Source organism: Botrytis porri, assembly GCF_014898465.1.
Source record: "Botrytis porri strain MUCL 3234 chromosome Unknown BPOR_006, whole genome shotgun sequence".
Taxonomy (NCBI): Eukaryota; Fungi; Ascomycota; class Leotiomycetes; order Helotiales; family Sclerotiniaceae; genus Botrytis; species Botrytis porri.
In genome coordinates, this window is record NW_024066080.1 from 1,739,693 (window position 1) to 1,763,032 (window position 23,340).

Here is a 23,340-nt window from a genome sequence, read left to right on the forward strand (position 1 = left end):
CGCTTCAGGGAAATTCTGGGGGCTTGGCATGCTCAGGAATGCGTGATAGGGGCCAAATCTCGACCCTAGCCGAGACAGCAATACATCTATGCAATTTATTGGAGCCGGCTTCTACTCGATAAATTCTGAAAGAGTCATAAAATCACAGAATAAACGTCATTAAGGAGATGCGAATCCGAGAGCTCTGGCATAAATCTTGGACTTCTGGCGATCAGATGGAAAGGAAAATTACGCAACAAGTCTACCACGATACGACAGCCGAAGCTGCAGCAGTCATCATTCACAAATCTCCGTTCGAGAGAATCAATGAAGATAATCAAGGGAAATAACACTTAAGGTAATAGAGCTCATTTGAAAACTGATATTTCCAGAATTAACGCTTGCCCAAGAGTGAAACCGTCTCTGGGATAATAATGTCCCCAAATGCTGTTGACACACATGAACATTCCTCCTCAAATTAAACGAAGTGATTCTTGTCAAAACCTCAGCTTCCCTATAGCCTATAGCTCACTGCTCCATTGTTCTTCTTCGACCCCCAGGAATTAAACAAATGTCCTCTGAATCTCCACCTTGATACATTCTACATATGGATTTCCAACTCCGCGATACCAAACCAGAATGGGATAAGTATTGGTGGAGAAAGGAGAATATCCACCACAGATGTACCATCGCTGCTCACTATGGCCTTTGAGGTGCAAGCGATCGTGGTGGAAGGCAAAGATACCTTCCGTGTCGCCAGGATGTGCAAACAAAGGATGGGCAAAATCGTGCGAGTAGCGATTAAACTCCATTGTTGCCGATTGCGAAAGAACCATATCCGTATTATATGGCAAGTTGTAGACTAGGGATCCTGAGGGCTCATTGGCGACGCGGGGAGCGGAGACGTTGAAGTGAAAGGTAGTCTGAACATTCGTGTTAGTACACACTCATATGAATTTAGGAATTGATCTAAATCCAGACACTGGGATGAATAGAATGTGCAATTTGATCACAAGCATTGACAACATACCGGAGAGATTTCCCCATGACGAGCACGACACTTGGGGAAAACACAAAGTGCGGTTCGAGCAGCTCCAGTGTGACAACCGTGTATATTAGAGCCATTTAAATACTTGTTATCAGAAAGAACAGACAGCGTGAATGGCGCAGATTGAATTGGATTAGGAGAGGAAGAAAACAATGCAGCAATAGGTGCAAGCGCACTGATAATGTGTTGTTTGATTTGGACCATTGTTTTAATAGTAATAGTTGGGATGCAATGTTTTACAATTGAATATTGGAATCTGACTTGTGTATGAATGTTGTAATGTATGAGTTGTATGGTTGAGAACGAAGATGAAAGATGAATTATGGACCTTTATACTCATTTACGCGACCTTTTCTCCCACGCAACTTCCTGAACCCCCAATCATTGTAACAACAACAATAAGGATCGGCGACTCTTGATTCGCACCTTCTGTTTCATTGATATTCTGGAACCAAACAATAATACCGAGCTTAGAAAAAAGAACAATTCACCAAACAGACCTCCCAACTTACTGTGTTTGTCTCTCTGCAATGACTTCCCAAATAGTTATCTCAGATTGTGAAGAAAAAAATTAAGAGAGTAGGCGCGTACTATGTATTTCAAGTATATTGGATAGTCTCTGATTTCGATTTGTGAATACTTGAAACACCTCACTTCCTGGTTCTAGCCGATCCCGCTCCAAGAACAGAAGTTCTAAAGCGTCGGATACAGAAGAAAGCCCTTCAGATGTGCATTTCACAACTTCATTTTGATCTAACCGACTAGGCTATGACCAAAGACATTTCTCCAGGTGTGCAGGCACATCAACGCATTTTTGTAAGATCACAACACGGCAAGATCGTTTGCGCTCTTGCGAACTGAGGGCGCTTGCAAGTAAATATGCAATGTGACTCTTTTAGTGACCGAATGAGCCCCGACAAATTGGGAAAGTACGGTTGAGGAGTGAACGAACTTATCGACGGGGGGTTGTTGCCAAACTATTCGAAACGAGTCTTGGTGGTCCCGGAAAGAAGCTTCATTGCGAAGAAAGACAGAAGCAAGGAAATACTTCACATTTCGCGACTTCCCATCTTAATTAGTCACGCATAGCGACCCAGACTTCTATATACTGCAATTGAGCAGTGAGCAGACGAAAAGTGACCAGACTTGATGTATCAAAGCTCCAAGATTGACCAGGTATGATGCCCCTCACATCACTCCAACCATACAGCAACTGGAAAGAGCCAGCACTCGCTCGTATTGGATTTGAAATCAATTCCTCAAACATATCATTGTTCAAATCAACTGTGGATGTAGTATGAATTCGGAAAATGCTATTCATAAGGCAGGATGAGTGGTGGCTGCCTTCATCTCTCTCTGATCATTCTTTTGATCCATACCAAACATCGTGTGGCATTTGGTCGATATCTTCATTTCGTACTGGAACACGAATGGTGCTTAGGTTCTTTGTGCGATCTTCTGTATAAATTATCAATAATAAATAGTGTTGAATAACGTAGAGAGCAATTATCTACTTATCAGGTATGATCTGTGCGATAGAGCTACCTGGTCCACCAGGTCCTTTGTCAATGGAATGACTAATCTCAATATGTGCTAACCCATTGAATGCATATTGTGATGCAGCCAGCTCTGTCATGTATTGATTTGGGGGCTGAACAGCGACCATTTCTGGACCTACGCCGCTGTTTCACATGAAGAACATTCATTTCCACCAATGGAGATGTCGAAAAATGAAAATTCGTATCTGAAGCATTGCATAGATACTTGCAGCTGACAAGCGACAGCTTCGGTCGTGATTGCCCATTGGAGAGTCTATGCTGGCAGCCAAGTTGGTGCGACAGGCATTTTCAGTGTGCAGTTCGTGCTTGTCAATTATATAGTTCAACGAGAACCAAATTCCTGTCTGTCTCTTTCTATTTTTGCATTTAAACAACGCGAGTGCAGAGTGGGGAAATTCTTTGGTGTTACATTCATATCGCAGTCATCCTTATCTCAGCTTCCCTTCCTTCGCGGGGTTCTGGCCAACATGACAGTGTACGTACATATCTTACATGTACTGCTGCTCTTTTCCGGGCCACACCACCAGCCACGTCCGATGACAATTTCCTGAGCCCTTTCTTATGGGAAGTCCTGCATACACGATCAACACCACCTTCACTTCTACTGGCTAATTGCATCAATGTATCTTCTCCTCATCTTCGATTTCTTCCGCCCCTAGTCACTCCGATTTGTTGGAACTGTCTCGACACCCAATACTGTATGGCAGAAACACCCAATTAGACAGGGCTACTACCAATCATCAGCCTATGCTTGTCATCAAACCCGAAATGGAAACTTTGGAGGCTGAGATAAGTGCCATGGAGCCTCAGCGGGACAATCTTCTCACTGTTCCAAATGCCCATCTGTGACTAAATGCGTTTCTCAGTAGGAATCTTGTCGGTCTTTTGATTTTTTCCCATTTTCTTATTTTTCTCATTCAGATATTGTTGATTTATGTTCCTGCATCACGTTTTATCGAACGTAAAATTTTTGACGTGAGATTTGTAATCGACACCCATTGCGATATATAACCTTATTTCTGTTCTACTGGGATTACAGCATGGGAAATCGAGATCGTTCACTCATTATACTGCTTGATCTGAATGTCGAAGCCCTTCTTTCGTTGATACAATCAGGCTTCATGACATTTTAGTGCCGACCCCGCTGTTCGAAAGTGCAAACCTTGCGGGCCGATACCAACTTGCATGCTGCAGTCTCAGGTCTCACAGCATTCAAGTCCTTTGGACAAAAAGATCGGCAGACGTTAGATGCTTGCGTTGCACAATTACGCTCGCGATAGGGAATATTCAAGAAGCATCTGGAGGATAGTATCCAACAAGACGAACAATTCGCATTAGCAAAGTCGAAAAACGTACTTCGAAACAATGGCAAATCAAATAAGTAAAGACGGCAATCAATTCCCCGAGGGCATTCAACGATGTTCAAACAGTAAGGACGGGCATCGCTACCCCGCTGATAAAGTTTGCGATGGAGAATCCTGCTCGGCAACCACCACAACCCAAGTCACAATGACGACGGCGTTTCCGAAATTATCTTACCCAGGCATAGTAAAGAGAAAGTTGGGCTCGAATTATTGGGATAAAATACACGAGGCAATTCAAGGGCGAAAACGGGATGCATCAGAATGTCCGAGTGATTATCAATTATGCCCTAAATCGATGAATGGAGGATGCTGTCCAAACAACAGATCTTGTGGTACTAGTAGTTGTTATCTCACCAGCGCAGCTCCTGCTTCGGCCTGTGGAGTGTCAGGATACACAGCTTGTGGAATTGATTCTGGAGGTAAGTTCTTATCACATGCCAAACTATATCGCAAATTATCTGATACAAAAACAGGTGGTTGTTGTCCAACTGGCTACTCATGCGCAATTGACGGATGTAGCGCTTCTCCCGGTGTTTCTAATAGCCAAACTTGTGGATTGAATTCATATCTATGTCCGTCTTCATTAAACTACGGTTGTTGTAAGAATGGTATGGGCTGTGGGTTGAGCGACTGTTATTCCACAGCAGTAACGACTTTCACATTGACCGAGACCTTGACCACGACAGATAGCAATTCGCACACACAGACTATTACATCCACATTAGTTACAGCCTCCACTCCGGCGTCACCATCAGTCCCGGTAAATACATCAAAAGCTTCGGCCGTCCCCAAACTCACACCTACGGCTACCGCAATAGCAAAAGTCGAAGCAACGAATGGGAGTACACCAACAAGTAGCGGTCTTACTAAACCAGAAATTGGCGGCATCATTGGTGGCGCAGCGTTCATTTTACTCGTAATTCTGATCGCCGCTTTCTGTATCTTAAGGCGCCTAAAGAAGGCCACAAAGGCTTTCAAGGAAGCAAAATCACGCAGTGGATCTAACGTTCCTCGGTCACATAGATATCGTCCTTCATACCCATCACCATCCGATATGAGTTCAATATCGACCGATCCCCTGCAAATGACCAGTTCAGAAGCGTCACGTAGCGTCCGAAATTACTCTCAACCAACGACCGAACGATTCTCGTCTGACCGACATGACGGCCCTGAAGTCGTAACGCCACCTTCCTTTAACCCATACTCCCCCTTTTCCCCGCACGCTTATCCTGGTAACCGCGCCCAAACCCAAGGTCGTGGATACTGTCCAGTAGCCACCTCGGACTCCGCTTATTCCCAGACATCGTCGGGCCGTCGCAATCCCTCTGTAGAATCTACCCCTCCTCTTCAACAACCACAATCCTACTTCGACATTCCCCCACACCAACAATCTGAACTTCCCGATTTCAGAAACCAGAATTTGCGTCATGGTCATGATGTAAGTCCAATCCGTCGACCAAGCCAGCATGGAAGAAACTGGAGCAATGCCAGCGATGTCAGCGCATCATCATCTAGTCCCCTCGTCGAACTAGATGCCGGAGATGATGGCGAATTGAAATTCTCTCTTGGGAAAGCTTGGAAAGTTTTGGGATTGGGAAGTTGGAAGGGAAAGGTTTCTGCGAATAGGAAACCGGAAAATCTATCACTCAAAGATTCTCCAACGACTACTCTCGATCGGGACCTCAAAACTGTTCTTTCGAATGTGCCGGAAGAAGTGGGCAGTTTTATGAATGCGATGGACGCTGAACAAGAAGTGGATGATGAGAACAGAGCTCAAAGACCTAGAAGTAGTGATACGGCGAGAGAATCCCGTGCGTCCAGACCCAGGAGCGGTCTTAGTAATGCGGAGTTGAGGGAAGCGAGTATTCGGAATGTGGTGAGGGCGAAACCGAGTAAACCGAAGGAAATCATGATTCGGAATTCGGGAGGCGCAGAGGCGAGTGGGAGTAGGAATGCAAATACGAGTGGGAAGGCTGATGAGGCGGGATTCTAGGGAGTCTGTTTATCTGAGGGCTGGGGGGGGGTGGAGCTGAGATGGAGGTATATATATCATTATTTGGGTGTGGTTCAATGGGATACGTGGGAAGATTTGCATGTGGTCATGCATGCAAACAGAGGCTTATAGGGTAGGTGTATTAATAAGGAATATTGGAGTACCACGGAATTTCATCGTTTTAAGTTAGAGTTTATTTTCTTGCTTCGCAGGAGATATTCTGATGTTTTTGGAAAGCAAATACGGATAGAGGGATTTAGTGCAGGTACCCCATTAATACATAGTCATGCACACCGCATCAGACATTTACAATCAAGATTGTGATTATTTGAGTGAAATATCGGTACTGGGTGGTGGAGAAGTTCTGTATAGTGATTTAGGGGACGATTTGGATGGTGGTTGGTTGAGGGAGGTGGAAGGATGGATTTGGATAATCGAATTGCATTCTGCTTCTTCGCAATTTTCTTTGAAATAAAATATCTCGAGTGTTTCACGCTGTGAGATTAGATTGCATCTGATCGAATCGAAAAGATTTTGAAATATAACGAACTAGTCTCTTTTACCATTATAAAAATTGAACTGAAAAAACACACTTGCGAGTCTCTGCCACTTTAACCACACCAGCCTTTATCTAGACCCATATACTTCCAACCCACCACGCAAAAAACACACCGATCCATCCCCAGCTCTCTTAAATCCCAAATACCAACCTCCTATTCCTCATCAGAACAAATCACAATGCCCTCTCCCCTCACCCACCCATCCCTCCTCTCCAACTGTCTCCTCACACTCTCCAACAGCCTCCTCCCAAAAATTGGCGGCACCGCATTACCCACTTGTTTCTTAATTTCGAAGCCATAGAAAACATGGTTGAGCGGAAATCCCTGCAGCGCAGCGAGTTCTCGATTCGTCATTCCGCGCGTACCGTTCGGGAGACCGACGCCGGCCCCGCTGGTGAGGATCGCGCGGCAGATGGTGTTGCCGTTCCAGGGAGTGTAGGTTGTGCGATGAAGTCTTTCGCTTGAGGGGTCGTGGTTGGGGGCGTTGCGGGGGATGGTGGAGAGGACGTCGTTGGGGGTGAGGTAGGGGGTTTGAGAGGGGAGGAGGAGGTGCGGGTCGTGGTGGGTGTATTGGGGCATGTGGGGGAGGGGTTCTCCTGGACTTTGGGGGGAGTAAGGGTTAATATTTTGGATGGATTGGAAAGCGAGAAAAGACAATGAAGGGATAGGAATTAATAAGAAACATACCAAGACGCAAGAATAATCAATCTCGACCTTCGACTCGGCGTCCCATATCCCTGAAGCCTCACCACCTTCCACGAAACATCAAACCCCAAATTCGTAAAACAGGCAATAAGTCCATTAAAAGCATCTTTATGTTTTGGATGCAAAATCCCAAAAGTTTGTTCCAGCGTCACGATTCTCGGTCTCGCTTTTTCAATCGCAGCCATAACGCCAAAGAGAGCCGCATAGTTCATTTCATCATTACGTCCTGGACACGTGTGGATGGGCGAGAAAACTTGACATGGAGGAGAGAGGTGGAGGATATCGACCCAGAGTTTCTTGTGGGGATCGGGGAGAGCGGCGAATTCGTTGACGGGTAAGAGGTGGAATTTTGCGGAGGGGAAGTTCTTTTGCCAGGTCTCGCCTGCGTGAGGATTGAAGTCGAAGCCCCATTTAATTTTGAGACCAGCGGATGCAGCGCCGCGGGTCATACCGCCTGCTCCGCAATCTAAATGCTCTTGTTAGATGATGCTACATCCATAAGGGAGTTTGCACTTACATCCATCGCCGTATGTGTATTGGGAAGTAAAGCTGAATCCATTCCCCCCATTATCAAGGTTTCCTGAGCCGCCCAAAATAGTTTCTCCTCTCCACCCCCTCTTTTTCTCATCCAGATCAATGAAATAACCTTCGGTACACTCTTTCTTCTGCAGAGATCTCAGAATTCCCGATTCTCGTGGTCTATCCACAAGTACACCTTTCCTTACTCTCGCTTCTGCATTTGGATATCTAGCCACAAAAACAATTCTCGCCACCAATACCATCTCCTCCTCTATATATTTCAATATCTCACTCTCTTCTTTACTTTGAATCTCCACAGGAATATCATCTTTATCGTATCTACATTCCGGCAGAAGTCTATTCATACAAATTAAGCGACGGATCTTCAAAACCTCATCGACTCGAATCGTGTGTACAGATTGCTCCCATACGTCTCGTTTGTCGTCCCTGTCCACCTCATGAATAAATGCAAGTTCGTTTCTCTTCTTTCCTACAATGCCACCAAGCATTGGATCTCGTGTACGTACGAGTTTCCAGCCTCTGATTGAAATTTCGTCACTTGCGAGATTCTTGACGATTGTTTTGATCTTTAGAAAGGTTCCGTTCTTCAGCTCTACTGTTTTCTCGGGTCTGAGAAGACTGGATTTCCACGCTGCTGATGGAATTTCTACACTGGGAGGTACGATCTCAGGGTTCCTATCGGCAAGAAAAGCACGCTGGAAGTTGTTTTGGGGCTCAGCATGTTGCTCAATGCCAAAGATATCTTCCTCGAGCTCATTTTCTTTCTCGTACTCGTCTAGATCAATGACTTCGACTCCGGCAGGGGTTTGAAAAGCGGGGAGGTCATCTTCCTCGTCAAGATTTATGATTTCCTTTGGGGCTGCGATAATTGAATCCTGGCGAAGGGTATTGGTATCAGCGCGAGCAGCTCTGGACTGATCTGAAATCTGAGAGTCTGCGGTCTGGTGATTGGGTTGGTGAGTACGAAGGCTATTTAGTGGGATTCTCTGTTTGAGCGAAGCAGCTTGTGGGATGTTGCGGGACTGAAAAGGTCTAGCATTCATGTGACATGTACTACGAAATGCTGCGACTGAAGTTCCATTGTGGCGTTTGGAAGCATTAAAGATCTCCAAATTCGTGAAAGATAGCTCACTTTCCTCCAAGGGTCGTTTCTTGGTTGGTGTCACAGGTGTGTCAGGTGTCTCGGGTGATATGGAGAGAGATTTGAAAGAAGGATTGGCGTCGAGTACCGTGGAATCTGTTGATACGGGATTTGCCCCTGTTTCTGGCTCTGGTGAACTTTCTCTCAGAGTACACGAGGATGCATCTGACAAGGCGGGCGAGGTCGATCTGGTCTTGGATGCGTATCTAGAGGAGACTTTTGATCACAATATTAGCTAGATGCTCTCGTTATTGACACGCAAGACTGCACAGTTTCAGGATTTCGACACCTAGATCGGAGGCGGCTGCCAAATAATGAGAGGGAAACTCTTACCATTGTCAATTCCAAAAGACACATCTACACCTTTCTCAACGTAGATCGCCTTGTTTGAGGCATCCATCGTGTGCTCTTGATAATCAGATAATCCAATCAGCTAACTTCAAATTATTGAAAAGGTTTGGGGAGAGTTGACGAGAGGCATTGAGAATTGAGGGAATTGAATCAACATTCTAGGAAGTGAAGGACTTGCCCCAGGAAGATATTCTCTAGACAGGCTTAAACGGTAGCCTTGTCGGATACAATTCTAGAAGATGAAAAGAGGTGAAGGTGGATTCTCGAAGTGAATTGAAAGATTTATACTGGATTCAAAGAGTGTTATGAAGTGCCATTAGGTACAAGTAAATAGATGAAGATGAGAATTATCCTGCACAAGACATTCTCTCAGACTAAGTCATGGGAGATAATTCCGTATACAAGTGGTATCGAAGTCAACCAGGTAGTAGTGGAGTGGTGCCGTCATGGTTACAGTATAAGCTAATGCGCACCCATACCTGATATCTATAACATCGTATAAGGCTGACTGGATCTTCACTCGAATGTCCCCAATTTCATGAAAATGGGAAAGGCTCTTCATTTATATGAATGGATTTTGACTCACCACGAGTATCATTCGCAACGTCAATACCATAATCATCTCTTGGATCATCCCCTCTGACTTGTTCTTGTTCTTGCTCTTGGCCTTGATCAAATTTCTTCTTATCAATATCGCTCCTCATCATCCCGAGATCCCTCCAGATTTGAAGTAATCCTCTACAAAACTTCGCAATAGGAATGGGCTGAATATAAACAAACCCTGGATTTGATCTGGCGGAAGAAGATGACTGCCTCCTTCGTACAGCTCCAAGTTTACCCCAAATCACTTGCCTTCCTTTACCTCTATCTCTATGATAGCTAATTCCTTAGAAGGGAGTTAGTACACGACAACTTTACGAAAAGACTCCCAAGCTTTTGACCAGAACATTGGAAGAAGGCTTAATTGAAGGTCGCCGCCTGAATATGCCACCACGCAAACCCCGACCCCTCCAACCCTTTTCTTTTTCCGAAAAAAAGAAAAGAAAGGAGAGATAGGAAAGAAAGTACATCATTTGGCACTGGGGAGCCGCATTTGATAATACCAGATTTGGAAGTACAGTACCAGATGTCTCACCTGTACGACAATTATACCTGAAGAACTGCCATCCTCGACCCCATGCGAGGTTGGTCATAACCATTTTATCAACTGTTGAATTTCAGGAGTACTGCAAATACGAGTGAAAGGAGAGGAGCATTGTACAATGAATAAGCAAACCTTCGACCGCCTGCAATATATCCATACATGTACATATATCCCCTTCTCGACCTTCTCGCCCCTTGCGATCCAGGAACACGAAATCAAGGAACGAAAGCTACATCTATCAGCCACGGCATGGGTCCCTGGTACCATCAGTCTTTGAACTCCATTATCTAGGCAGATGTTGTTTCTAAACCCCACTACCGAATGTTGTACTCATTGTACTTTATTACTCCCTTACTGACCTCCCTTCTCAATTACATAAGACTTGGTTGATTAATTGCATTGAACAGAGTATGAGCCCGGTTCTTTCACATTGCTATGAAAATCTCTACTTGTTTCACTCAATTCGAGCTGCCTGATGAGAGTGGCTTGGCAAGTAGAAAGGATTGTTATCCAGACAAGTGTGTGTTTGGTGGGGACCTTTACACTGCGCAGCTTCATTTCAACATTCAAAACACTGCCTCGTTGCCGTGTAGTCCCGAGTCATTATCTGAGTCTGATCGCGTTAGTTAAAGGGGGAAACGATTATAAAATCAGAGGAGTAGTCCTCGATCCCCGAACTTTGACTCTCCATCTCAAGCTCCTATCATTATCCTGATCAATACTTGTTCCTCAAATCGTGGGCAGTCCTGAACGATAAATCCTTCGCGCACAATCAACCAAATTCCAATCCCATTCATTACCCCAAACTTCAACCTACCTCCGCAATGAGGGAAAAGATTAGTCGGGCTTGGACAAAACTACTTATATCTCTCAAACGCGTGAATTGTGCTTGCTAAAAAGTGCTAAAGAGCTTGGGGACATTTCACGTGACGATCGCCGCTTCCCGAAGAATGTTAAGGTTTTGAGCTTTAGCATTTCTAGACCCCACCCCCACATCCTTAGGAAACCTACCTACGGAGTACACACCTCCTAAATCACGATCTGCGATCGAACGACAAGCAAGATGTCACACGCAAGAATTGAAGAGGTCGAGGATAGCGACAATGAATATGGCGCCAGTGATCCCTCAGAAGGCGATATCTCAGATGTGGCCTCGGATTTCTCAGACCGCGATATTATCAAGAAGAGGACAGCAGCACCGCCAGCTACAAAGCGCGCTCCACCTCCTAACGCCCAATCTTCTCAAATGAATCCGGCAAACATCCCATTTTCTGGCTCTCAAATTACCACCGGCGCAGATGGCACACAATTTCGCTCAACGGAAGACAGCTCCAAGTACAAAGATTTTCAATGCATCTATCCAATATATTTTGATGCGACCAGAAGCCGAGCAGAAGGTAGAAGAGTCGGTATGGAACTAGCTGTCAAGAATCCAGTCGCCCGAGAAATTGTTGCTGCATGCTCTAGACTTCGAATTGAAACACTCTTTGAGCCAGTCAAGACTCATCCTAAGGATTGGGCAAATCCAGGTCGAGTTAAGGTCAATATTAGAGGGGGAAACACAGCTATTAAGAACAGTACGTTTTCTTTGAAGAGTTCTCTAGGGCACTCCGCGAGAATCACATTGGCATAAACTAACGCTTGCTGAATTACAGAGCACCACCTCTATACATTGATCGCGAAACACCTGAAAGAGAACCCAACCACAGAACGAACAGCCATGCAACCTCAACTTGCTGGCATACCACCACCTGATCCTAGCAAACCATTACCCAAACCTGTAGTACCCAAAGGATGGAAGATGGGAGAAATATTGCCATATTATAGTGCAGCATTATCTGGTGGTGGTATTAGTGAGAACTTGTTCAAGGATATGTTGGCTGAAATGGGAGGGCAAATGCCTGGAATGGCTGGAATGATGGATGGACCATCGAGCAGCGCGGCCTCGGAACCAAAGAAGAAGGACAAGAAGAAGAAGATTAAGGGTTGAAACATCATATCTTGCTACGAAGAATGGCATCTAGCAAAATATATGGAGGTTAAAGCGTAGTAGCTTTTGATCTTTCACAACACGAGCACTCTGGGCTCGCATCCGCAAGGGAAGCCTTTTGGTAGCAAAGGTAGTCATGCAACAGGAGCCATTATATATCCGTCTCACGACTGGATAATAGTTAATTTTAATTCATCCTGTTATTCATACTTTCTCGTGTATGATGTATACGTTGCCGATCAAGAACTGCTGTCGTACTATTTTAAGTCTTTGTATCTCTACGAAAATCAACGTCCCCTCCAATCCCCATCTTTCTTCCATCTCATCTTCGCAAAACCTAAGCCCTGCCATCGCTAAAATAATACATCACTCACACCATGCCGTCCTATCTTATCAACTCATAACTCTCTCCCCGCGCACAAGGTGTCGCATTCACTGTCCGTCTTTTTACCTTACAATATTTTGTGCTGGGATAATCTGAAAGCTATAAACAAAAACTATCAAACGAAGTAAGTGTAAAAGAACCATTCCGGCAACACTCAACGGTCACAAAACCTGCACTCATTACTTGAACCCGCAGAGGCATTCATGACATCTTGGAGCTGCAAATTTATCTACTGTGTATCGAAGTGGTCTCTGCTTACAAGCTGTGAAGAGCTAGAGCTTTGTTGAGATGCGCAATGAAATATTTCACTGAAGGTGGCGCTTAAGAGAGTGAAATTCAAAAGAAAAGGGAGAGGAGGTTGTGAGACAGCAGTCAAGTAATGAACTCTTGCTAATGCGATTACTTGAGAGCAGATGTGACGATAGACTGGCATGCGCTCGAAGCTGCACACAGCGGATATTGCCTACGACCCTTCCATGCAACTGGCAATGGCAAGCCTCGACGAAGACAGCTCTTAATAATGCAGATGGAAATGCATAAGGCAGGGACAGGGAAAAACAGGTAGTTCGATAGGAAAGAGGCGACGCCCCCGGTCAACAACCCAACTCTCAAAAACGCCCCGGGCCATCACTTTACCATTTCTATTTCTAACTCTGCCAAACTTGAGCCTCCGTATAAGGAAGCTATCTGCGACAGCCTCAGCTTTGAAATTTAAAATATTCGCAAGATTCAACATCCATAATGCGACAGTCTGGTAGGGCTCTTGGTGCGCAAAAACAAAATTCGCACAATTCCTTCCTCTTCTATTAAATTGGACATGTTTGGCTACTGGTCTGAATCTATGTTTCCCTTGGTCTCCTGCAAGCACTCTGCTAACGTTTATGATCCGCTGCAGCAGATACATTCCCATATTTTCCGTCCACGCACATCGAGCCCCGCGCGCGCCGGCAGACAAAAGTTCACAAAACTTCCAATTTTAGTCCAATCATCCCCATGAATGGGGCAAACTCTTCAGCACACTCGTGGCACCTCGCACAAATGCCGTTATACCCACCAACGCGTACGAATCTGAGACAGGGCGCCGGGGCGCATGTTGAAGAGTGTAGATCAGCCTTCAAAGTCTCCGCAGACGTTACGCAACCACCGGACAGACCCCAAACTAGCAGCAACCACTTCTTGACCCCATAAGACCTTCCTGCCAAGGTTTCATCGTCGCCGCTGGCACATTGCGACATAAATCGCGTGAAAACCAAAAACGTCGAAAACGCCCCGATGCGCCACGCAACAACCAAGCAGTCAAAAGCCCCGAAACTTTACTCCTACACTATTCCAAGCGTCCTCTATAACCTCCAGCTTTAAAAAAGTTACATTTCCAATAATTGCGAAAGTTACCATTTTTTGTATGGGGCTCAATTTTAGCCACAGACGTGCAACAGATCGGTAGAATCCCGGAATAGCCATTTCACGTGATAAACGTGACCTGGAAAATTAATATTCCTGCCGAACCTCGGCATGTTTGTGAAATAATGACGTAGAATATTGACGCGGGCCCCATTGCGGCTCTCGTCTGATATAAATTTGCGACATCTCATGTTATCAAACTTAATTTTTGTAAATAAAACAAGCCAATGGAAATGCTTATTTTGGGTTGAAAGTGCGCGACTGAACGACCTTTTTCACGCTAAGTGGTATTCACTGGTCGATCACCTAGCAACGACTTGACTACGTACATGGAGGTGAGGGTTGGTAAGATCTATATAGATCTTATGAAACTAAGATATGTATTCATTATACAATCAACACTTTGTGACTTTTTATACATGAAGCCGTTACCACCAGAAATTGTAGATTGTTTGTTAGAATGTTAGTCGGGCCAAAGAAATTTATTACTGGCGATTCTAGATGTGTAACAAAACTCTCTTGCTCTGGATGGTAGTTATTTTTATGTTACTCATTGGGAGACTTATTTTAGAATAGATAAATTTTAAACAATAGGCAACACAAGTGTAGTTCTAAGAAGTCCTTCTGTGAAGGTTTTAAAAATCAATGCATGAAGCTGCGGTTGTTGAAAACGCATAGTAGTAGCTACAATAAATGAAAGTTACCAAGTAGAATTGTGGATGCGCGATCAAGGGTTTCTTACACTCAGCGATGTTGACTGGTAAGCTTTTCAGTCCATAGTTGAGCGCCGACGTAACCAGATCAGATGAAGATAAAATCATACATATCTGACCATCCTATCTGAAGTAAAAAGCTGGCGCATCAAGTCCTCCTATCAAAAAATCTCCATAGAAACCCCTAGGCCCCAAAACCTTACCAAACTAAAAATCCATCCATGCAACCCAACTCCCTCCCACATTCCCGCAATGAAGAATGAAGAATGAAGAGTGAAGAGTGAAGAGTGAATTAAGTGAAAGTGAACCCTCACACCAACCCACCGCCTCCCTCGCTCCGCAAACCCGATCCCGGGACAAAAGACCCCGAGGCAATTTCACCGACGACGACCGCAAAGTTCCGCTCGCAAACTCACCACCAAAAAGTGTCAAAAACGCAAACGTCGACACCACCCTCAATCCTTAGCGTATTTCAATTCTGACAGTTTTCCCAAACTCGCGCAATTGAGAGCTCTCGAAATATGTAAAAATTTACTCGTGTCGAGAAAAAGCCCCGTTTTTGGAAGCACCCACAGGCGTGCAACAAAACGCTTTGTCGGGCAAATTTATCACGTGCAGAGGGGAATTGGAGCGTTCTGATTGGTTGGAGATTTTGCGAAAATGGTTCATTCGGGATTTGGGGGAAAACGGCTCGTGGGATGGGGATAAAAATTGGGGGATGTGTCAGTTGTGTATGCGGGAGTATTATAGAGAAATTTGGGAAACTTCTAAGATCAGGTTTGGGAGATACTTTGAGGGGCAGATTGGGGGGCTTCCTAATTTCGTGGAGATTTGGCGAATTCTGCATCGTGCGATTTGCGTTGACCGCACAGGAGGTTCTGAGCAAAGGATTGTTTCCAAATTCGGGAATCGAGTTGAGAAGGTATTTTTGAATGATCTGCCAAAGTTTGGTACGTTTCTGAGATCAGGTTCTGGGAGAAGCTGGATTTGGGGGTTGCAGTCTCGTTTTCCTCTCGCAGAATTTGAGAGATTGTCGCATGCGACTTTCTTCCTTGCCCAAACACAAAATTACGAGATTCGAAGAAAATCGACAAACTACGAAGAAAGACAAAGGAGATATATGCGGGCATATGAGAAGATGTCTACGAAAAGGAAATTTACAATAGGGAGGGAAATATGAAGAAATGATGGTTTTGAGTACAGAGGCGCACGCCGTATTTTGGTCGCAGAGCTGCTGAGAGGTTGGATACGACTACGGATATTGTTTGAATACGTCTACGAGATGTTCATACATCATGAGAAGAGATACTGGTATACGGAAGGAGTGAAGGGATATAAAGTGCGACAATGGAAACATATCTACCAATCTGGACCTTTGCCAGTGATTAGGGCACTTGATATATGGACGAAGACCGTAGCGATTTTACATGAGGGCATTGGCTTGATGATAACGGTTGTTGGATATACAAATGAGCTTGGGAATATCGATGAGAGCTGTATGTCAGTGTAGGAATGGGCCTTGGTCAATTGGTCGCACATTTATGGTTGGAAAGAACATGGAGGCGGGCATCAATGAATACAAGGTTCAACGGCGAGTTGTTTCACATCTGCTCAATGATATTGAGCTAGAGTCAGAAGGCAATGGCCTTAAATGGGTCTCACATTGGCAACTGCTCGTGCTGTCAGAAAGTGTGCAATTCGGAAGCTAGATGCATATACCACAAGATGGTGAAGCACAAGAGTCCATGGTTCTCTTAGATGCAGAGATGCATATTTTCGGGCAGCACGAGTAACTGTGGTGGCGCGTTTGATACTCAAGCTGAATCGAAAGCGCTGGGAAATCTACAATACAGTGGATGAGTGGCACGGCATGACTGTCTGAGACTGGATACTCAAGGTAGGATCGGCCAACAAATGGTTGTCTTTTACACCTGCGAGGGATTTTGGAGCGATGAGGCGTGTGCGGAATCAATTGGAGAGGGTGAGGCTGTGGCCAGAAGATGCTAGATTGAGTGCTTGATTTGGGCCTGAATCTAGTGGAAAATCGTTGGCTAACAAGTGAAGGCAGGCTGCAGAACATATCCCAAACGCAATGTGCGGCAGTTCAAAAAGCAGAGTCATATGACTCAAACTTCTTCGGAATTGTGCAAAAGGAGTTGTCTGGGTAAGTAGTGTATCAAATTGTCCTGATTGAGTTCTAGATCCATACGGACGGCACAGAGTTCTTGGAACATTTCTGTTAGACCATTTAAATGCTTCCATCCGCAGAGTCCAGACACCATAAGCCTTCCATATCCTTCATCCCCCTTCTTACAGCCCAAAGCTGTGAAAATACCTGGAAAGGATGCTCGATTGTCTCATCTCATCATCGTAGAATTGGGAACAATAAGTATTGGATTAAGCTTTCAAAACAAATCGAGTTTGTTGTACCTCATATTTTGTACTTCAGAAGTACCTAAGTACCATTCTCTTGTCATAAAAGTCATTAATATAGTGTTTTTACTTCAATATCGAAATTCACCTCAAGGTTGAAAAATGTTTTGACGTTGTTTACTTTGCATCCTCACGTGACATTAACAAAAAGTGGTCAGGCACATGGACAACAACCAAACAAAGAAATGAGCCAGCACCAAACCGAGGATGTAGAAACTGACAGGGCTAAAACTCAGGTCAAACGCAGCATAAGCCTCCCAGCCTCTCCAATCTCCCCTCGGGATTTGTTGATCAATGCTTCATCTCCACAATTGAATGAGCAGCACACTTCGAGTTTTTATATGAATTTATGATTTACGATTTATTGCTATTTCTGGGGATCTTATCAATGGAGAATGTGAGGCGATTTCATCTCTAAATGTCATCCCCATACGATCGCAGAGGCGCACAGGCGCGTCGAGGAAATATCTCTTACTGGTTACCACTAGCTTTCACCGTTACTGCAGCTGCAGTAGGTGTAGTAGCATGGATATGGAGTACACGAAGTGATGAAGACGACGACGATGACGACGATGAGAATCGACCTCTTCAGCCCCCAAGACCAGAATATGGTGAAAGAAATCCAGATGGCAGTTTTCGAACAGGTCCTCCTTCGTACGCAGGCGACATGCGACCGGGGGAAACTTCATTCGGCACAACGGATCAACAACCACCACACACTTCACGCTCTGAAGAATCCCAAGGTTACATAGCTCAAATGTCCGGCGCATTACAAAGAACACCCAGTCCGCAGCAATTTATCAATAGTGCAAGTAGAAGTCTTGCGGCGGGAGCCGCAGCTGTAGGTGGTGTTGTGGGAAGCGCTCTCTCCTCAATCCGGGAGGAAGATAAGCATGGTTTCGACGATCATAGAACATGGCAGGAGGAATCAGTTATACGAAGAAACGCCGCCCCAAGCCCACCCATCCTTACGACTACAACGCCGACTCCAGCCCCAGGGCCAATCGAAATGCGCTCTGAGAGCGCTGCAGGAGTTTCCGCAGCACCTCGTACACCAGTTAGTAATGGAAAAAGGAAGACTGTCGCTATTGTAGTGTCTGCAGAATCACACGATGACGACGCTGCTTCCGAAGCAGGCTATCATCATGAATATGCGGTTTGTTAATGTTGTTATATTGCTTAACCAAAAACTACTAATTACTCCTGTAGTCAATCCTCTCTCATCTTCCTCGCAAAACCGACTTCTCTAAAATACGACTATTTGTTTTAATATATGCACCAGGATTAACCGAGCATCCACTGGACGCTGCTGGTGGAAGACCGGGTGGATCTCTTAGTTCCTCGTTTTCGAACATTAGCCCTGGAGATGTCCATACACCCGGAGAAGAAAGCGATCGACAGTTGTAAGCATATCCCTTTTCAATTGTGGAGGTCGCCAGCTAACAAGTGAGAAGGACTCCCATGTTCCCCCCCAGGCCTTCGGCCCCACTTGCATTCGGTCCAATATACAATGAATCATTAGGGTTGGTGGAAAAAGAGACGATGGTCCTACCATTCACTACTCCAACCGGGCATGTTCATATTCTTCGACACCTCGCACCTGAATTTATATACCTACAAGAATCCCTTGCAGGAGACAACGGATCGGTAATCAACCATCTACAAAGTTGGTTTAGAGAAGACGTAGTTCTGATCGTAGGCGCCGATGGAGGCCATGGTGGGCTTGCAGATAGCGAATCCGAAGCGGAGAGTCAAGTTTCAAGAAAAAGAGAACAATGGTGGGAAAGAGAAGATAGGGTTGGTCTTGGAAGAGGCGTGGTTGTCATAGAGGGAGATCGCATTGGAGACTTTTGGGCTAGAAAGGTTCTTGGAGTGGAATAGGCGGGCAAGCGAATAGGCAGATATGGGGCGTCTTTTTTTCTTTTTCATATATACCTAGTACCTTTGATCTATAGTAGGGGTTTTTGGATGAATGATTGATACCGGGTTGGGAGCGTGGAGGTCACAGGATGCTTCTCATGAACTGACTCGCGAATTTTATGTATGGTGAACATCCTCTTTTTGAATGCACAAAATCAGAATTCTGTTAAATACCCGGGTACAAATTGAACATGGTTTTCTTTCCTAACCTGGTGACTCTAGTCATCTTACTTTGATTGCTGCTGGTTATTTATGTTACATCACCACATCATATCTAGGCAACCGCTCCAATCCATCTGACTCACCCCGGACACACCCCCAAATCCAGCCATGTTTGCACCATTTGCAGCAATCTTCCTCCCCCAACAACCTCCCCCTAAAAACTATATAATCCCACTCCCACTCCCACTCCCACCCTCCAAACTTTCCTCTCCTCATCGATTTAGCATCTCTTTGAGAATTTTGCTTAGATCAAGTGTAGTATCTGTTCTATCCATGTTTAACTATGTGGATCCTTTCGTCAGAAAGGTCTTTGGTGACGGATTTTTTTGTTACGTCTGTTGCGAACATCTGCTTGTTGGGTGAGAGTGATGGAGGTGTCCCTGGTATTACACTGCTTCTGGGTGATGCTGATGTTGGTGGGCGGGAGAGAGGAACTTTTCGTTGCCTGGATCCTGGCGTTGCTGGGGGGTGAGGAAGAGTTGGGGTGGAGAGGAGGGGGAGGGGGAGAGGGTGGGTGGTCGATAGAGGAAATTGGGGAGCGAAGGGAGGGGGATGGGTTGGGAAGTAGAGAGATTGTGTAAGGAGAGATGGTTTGCATGTTCAAGGAATTGTGGGATGGTGGGATGGTGAGATTGACTTCACCGGCTTCTGTATGTAATATTCAAGTGTAACAATTGAAGGCACTGGCTATCAGAATGTTCGCCATGTGATGAAGCTTAATCGCAACAGAACCTGTCATTTTTCAGAATATTGTCATTCCAATCCCTCACATGCATATAACTCGTAGCTACTAAGCACGCTCCTCAAATATTACTAGCCGGTATGGTGTACCATCCAACTTGACGGTATTTGATCGTTTCCATTCTACTTCCCCTTTTAAAGTATCGAAATGACATAAGATGTTGATTCTATCTGAATTGTCCAATTGTTTGGACTTTATACCACTTGTTTTGTCGATGTGAAAATGAAAGATCTAGATTCGTAGCTTGTAACTGCAGAAATGTCGATCAATACGGTTACGTTGTGAAATCCATTATGGAATTTTCAACGAGAAGTCATCTTGGAATCTTTTCAGGGTAAACAATGACATCTACCTCTGTTAACAGTAAAACAATCTTTCTTTTTAAAATAGGAGACCGACGAATAGATTCAACATACATTCGGTCATGACTTTCAAACTGGATGAAGACGATCGGGCACTAAACGATCATATCACGTGAGCGTGTGACTCATGTGACACTAGTTTAGACATTTTTCATGAATTGCAAAGAGTACAGTTACCAACCGAAATAACCACAATTTTCTTTCAAAACACATCCGGCGCAACTACTCTCTAAGAATTTACCAACTTCTCAGTCGCTCAATTTAGTTGGATACCATATTCCAGTAGGAAATATTGAATTTTTGTGAATCGGATTCCTCTTCCGTCCACCTCATCGACTGTGAAAATCATCATACCTCTTTCGACTAGAATACCATTCTTCACGCAAAAGAAATAACCGACAATGCCTCACGCGATGCCGGCGCCTGGCTTCCAGGCAATAATTCTTTGCGGGCCAGGATCGTCTTTCCCTACTTTTACCTCAAATCCAGATAAGAATCCAAAGGCTTTAATACCCATAGCAAATCGACCCATGGTATGGTACCCGATCGATTTCTGTTATCGAATGGGAGTTACCAGTAAGTTGATTCATGTTTCTATACACGCCGTTAAAGTCTCAAAGACTCCTGTGAATGAATAGCTTTGAATGCGATGTTGAATAGAGTGGTCCGATGAAGGGCCCTAGGGTTACAGTAAATGGAGAGAATTAGAGTCCTTCCTCAGGATACTAACACTCATTCAGATATCACTCTTATTACACCAACTTCTTCAGAGGAAGCTATCAAAACAGCCTTGGCTACAAATCCACATTTGACAAGTTTGCCATTGCCAAAACCTGATTTATTAGCACCTGAAGAATTAGATCAAACCACAGGCACTGCACAGATCTTTCGATTACCTGAAGTACGGAACATCATCAAGGGTGATTTCATAGTGCTTCCATGTGATTTGGTTTGCGAGCTTGGTGGTGAGTCTTTGATAGAATCATGGATGGTAAAGGAAGGAGGTTTGGGTGGAGCAACAGGAGGAGATCACGAGGGTCCAAAAATGGCACTTGGTGGTGAACGAGGTGGTAGACGTGGTGGACTTGGAGTGTGGTACGAAACCAAGAGCGAAACGCCAATCAAAGGCGAAGAAACCGATTTCATTGCAATTTCGCCCCTCGCTGCTACCTCTGTACCGCCTTCGAAGTCATCTTTGATTCCTCACGTCTCAAATTTGCTTTACTCTGTCCCTACGGATACCCTAAAGGATATAGTTGAAGACAAAAAAGGGCTACCCATTCGTCATGCTTTGGTACGCAGCCATTCCCGTATTCGAATGCTCAGTTCCCATCGAGATGCGCATATTTACATTTTCCCAGCCTGGGTACTTGATATGATCAGCGCAAACGAGCACATGGACAACATTGGTGAAGATGTTATTGGATGGTGGTCTAAAGCGGGATGGCAACAAGGTCTAAGTGATAAATTGGGCTTGCGGGATATTTTTGAAAAAACGAGACCCGATGATTCCGACGACAATATGCTTGACAATGGCCCAGCAAGTGATGATGTCGATTACGGTAATTTGAGCTCAACTTGGACCTCTAAACTTGGAGAACTTTCATCAAAGAAATCATCGGATAATTCGCCCGCTAGCGATAAATCAAACTTGGCTATTCCTCCAATTCTAGCCTACATTCATCCTTCAAAGCCCACAGCAGAAATGCCTTCACCAATTATCCGACGAGTAGATACAGCCCCTATTCTTCTCAATGTATCCCTCCAGCTCGCCAAAATTGAGGCTATCGATCAAGTTGGCCGTGATGCCGCTTCTCCTTTCGCCCATAACAGCAAAATAGCTTGGCCAGAAGGAATTGCACAAAAGACTACGGTACGACCAGATTGTCTCTTAGCCGAAAACGTAATTGTCGAGGAGAAGTGCATTATCAAGGAATGTGTCATCGGTGCAAATTGTCAAATCAAAACAGGAGCAAGATTAACTCGTTGTGTATTGATGGATGGTGTTACTGTGGGGCCATCATGCACATTAACCGATTGCGTATTAGGAAAGGGTAGTGTGATTGGAGATAAATCAGAGTTACAAGACTGTGAGGTTCAAGAGGAGTTTGATGTTGACCCTGGGAGTAAGTTTTTCGCACCTCTACTAAATCTTTGAAAGATGGTTACTAATAATATTTATCATTATAGCAAACAAGAAGAAAGACAGACTCATGAGTGCTGCAGGTTTAGGTGTAGCTACTGAAGATGAAATTCAAGAGTACAATCAAAATGATTCCGATGGGTCAGAATCAGATTAGTTGTATGACTTCAATAAATTTACCGAAATATATCACGCTAAGGATATAACTTCTTTGCTAATGAATTCTACGTCAAGTGTGATTTTTCTTTTTTAACAGATCCTGCACCTTTGAGTATTTACATTGCTTAATTTTTATATATATGGCTTTTTTCATTTCCCATTTCCCATTTCCCATTTTCATACATCACTTGAATTACTATCCTCAAATCAGTCCTCTATCAAGAGGGGGGTAACCTAACAAGGAAGTATATTCATCATCCATCAGACCTCCCTCTAAAGCTAGTTCTATCCGAGAGAAAAACCACACCCAAAAATAGAATGCATTTTCTCATCCTTACAACCCAAACGCACCGCACCGCACCAGTCGATTCTTCAGCATCCCTATATCTCAGCATCTTCTCCGCAATGCTCTGCATAATCGGGCGTACATATTGTCTTGTAACATGTCCCTTCTGCATATCGTGTGCAGACTTCCTAGGTCACTTG

The 23,340-nt window shown here is 44.6% G+C and overlaps 7 protein-coding genes across 7 annotated transcripts; 4 read left to right on the forward strand and 3 right to left on the reverse strand.

The window, feature by feature from the left end:
* Positions 1 to 542: 542 nt before the first annotated feature.
* Positions 543 to 1,231, reverse strand: EAF01_005034 (uncharacterized protein; the record flags this gene model as incomplete). Its single annotated transcript, XM_038913289.1, has 2 exons — positions 543 to 902; positions 1,010 to 1,231. The coding sequence occupies 2 exons, from the start codon at positions 1,229 to 1,231 to the stop codon at positions 543 to 545; spliced, it is 582 nt and encodes a 193-aa protein (XP_038771375.1).
* Positions 1,232 to 3,951: 2,720 nt separating this feature from the next.
* EAF01_005035 (uncharacterized protein) lies at positions 3,952 to 5,943 on the forward strand (the record flags this gene model as incomplete). The annotated part of the gene is made up of 2 exons (XM_038913290.1): positions 3,952 to 4,369; positions 4,424 to 5,943. The coding sequence occupies 2 exons, from the start codon at positions 3,952 to 3,954 to the stop codon at positions 5,941 to 5,943; spliced, it is 1,938 nt and encodes a 645-aa protein (XP_038771376.1).
* Positions 5,944 to 6,656: 713 nt separating this feature from the next.
* On the reverse strand, positions 6,657 to 9,289 carry EAF01_005036 (uncharacterized protein; the record flags this gene model as incomplete). Its single annotated transcript, XM_038913291.1, has 4 exons — positions 6,657 to 7,104; positions 7,191 to 7,674; positions 7,726 to 9,105; positions 9,223 to 9,289. The coding sequence occupies 4 exons, from the start codon at positions 9,287 to 9,289 to the stop codon at positions 6,657 to 6,659; spliced, it is 2,379 nt and encodes a 792-aa protein (XP_038771377.1).
* A 330-nt stretch (positions 9,290 to 9,619) lies between these two features.
* On the reverse strand, positions 9,620 to 10,439 carry EAF01_005037 (uncharacterized protein; the record flags this gene model as incomplete). Its single annotated transcript, XM_038913292.1, has 3 exons — positions 9,620 to 9,726; positions 9,827 to 10,126; positions 10,376 to 10,439. The coding sequence occupies 3 exons, from the start codon at positions 10,437 to 10,439 to the stop codon at positions 9,620 to 9,622; spliced, it is 471 nt and encodes a 156-aa protein (XP_038771378.1).
* A 1,008-nt stretch (positions 10,440 to 11,447) lies between these two features.
* On the forward strand, positions 11,448 to 12,374 carry EAF01_005038 (uncharacterized protein; the record flags this gene model as incomplete). The annotated part of the gene is made up of 2 exons (XM_038913293.1): positions 11,448 to 11,961; positions 12,040 to 12,374. 2 exons carry the CDS (start codon positions 11,448 to 11,450, stop codon positions 12,372 to 12,374), a joined length of 849 nt encoding a protein of 282 aa, XP_038771379.1.
* Positions 12,375 to 17,724: 5,350 nt separating this feature from the next.
* On the forward strand, positions 17,725 to 19,187 carry EAF01_005039 (uncharacterized protein; the record flags this gene model as incomplete). Its single annotated transcript, XM_038913294.1, has 3 exons — positions 17,725 to 18,462; positions 18,516 to 18,709; positions 18,761 to 19,187. The coding sequence occupies 3 exons, from the start codon at positions 17,725 to 17,727 to the stop codon at positions 19,185 to 19,187; spliced, it is 1,359 nt and encodes a 452-aa protein (XP_038771380.1).
* Positions 19,188 to 20,757: 1,570 nt separating this feature from the next.
* On the forward strand, positions 20,758 to 22,946 carry EAF01_005040 (uncharacterized protein). The gene is made up of 3 exons (XM_038913295.1): positions 20,758 to 21,128; positions 21,293 to 22,678; positions 22,743 to 22,946. Exons 1-3 carry the CDS (start codon positions 20,954 to 20,956, stop codon positions 22,850 to 22,852), a joined length of 1,671 nt encoding a protein of 556 aa, XP_038771381.1. The 5' UTR covers positions 20,758 to 20,953; the 3' UTR covers positions 22,853 to 22,946.
* The last annotated feature ends 394 nt before the right edge of the window (positions 22,947 to 23,340 follow it).

Excerpts from the sequence above, each read along its gene's own strand:
- EAF01_005040 (XM_038913295.1), top strand. The coding sequence starts at position 20,954 with ATGCCTCACGCGATGCCGGCGCCTGGCTTCCAGGCAATAATTCTTTGC. Across the intron at positions 21,129-21,292 it reads TTATCGAATGGGAGTTACCA|ATATCACTCTTATTACACCA; the intron begins GTAAGTTGATTC and ends ACACTCATTCAG. Across the intron at positions 22,679-22,742 it reads GTTTGATGTTGACCCTGGGA|CAAACAAGAAGAAAGACAGA; the intron begins GTAAGTTTTTCG and ends TTATCATTATAG.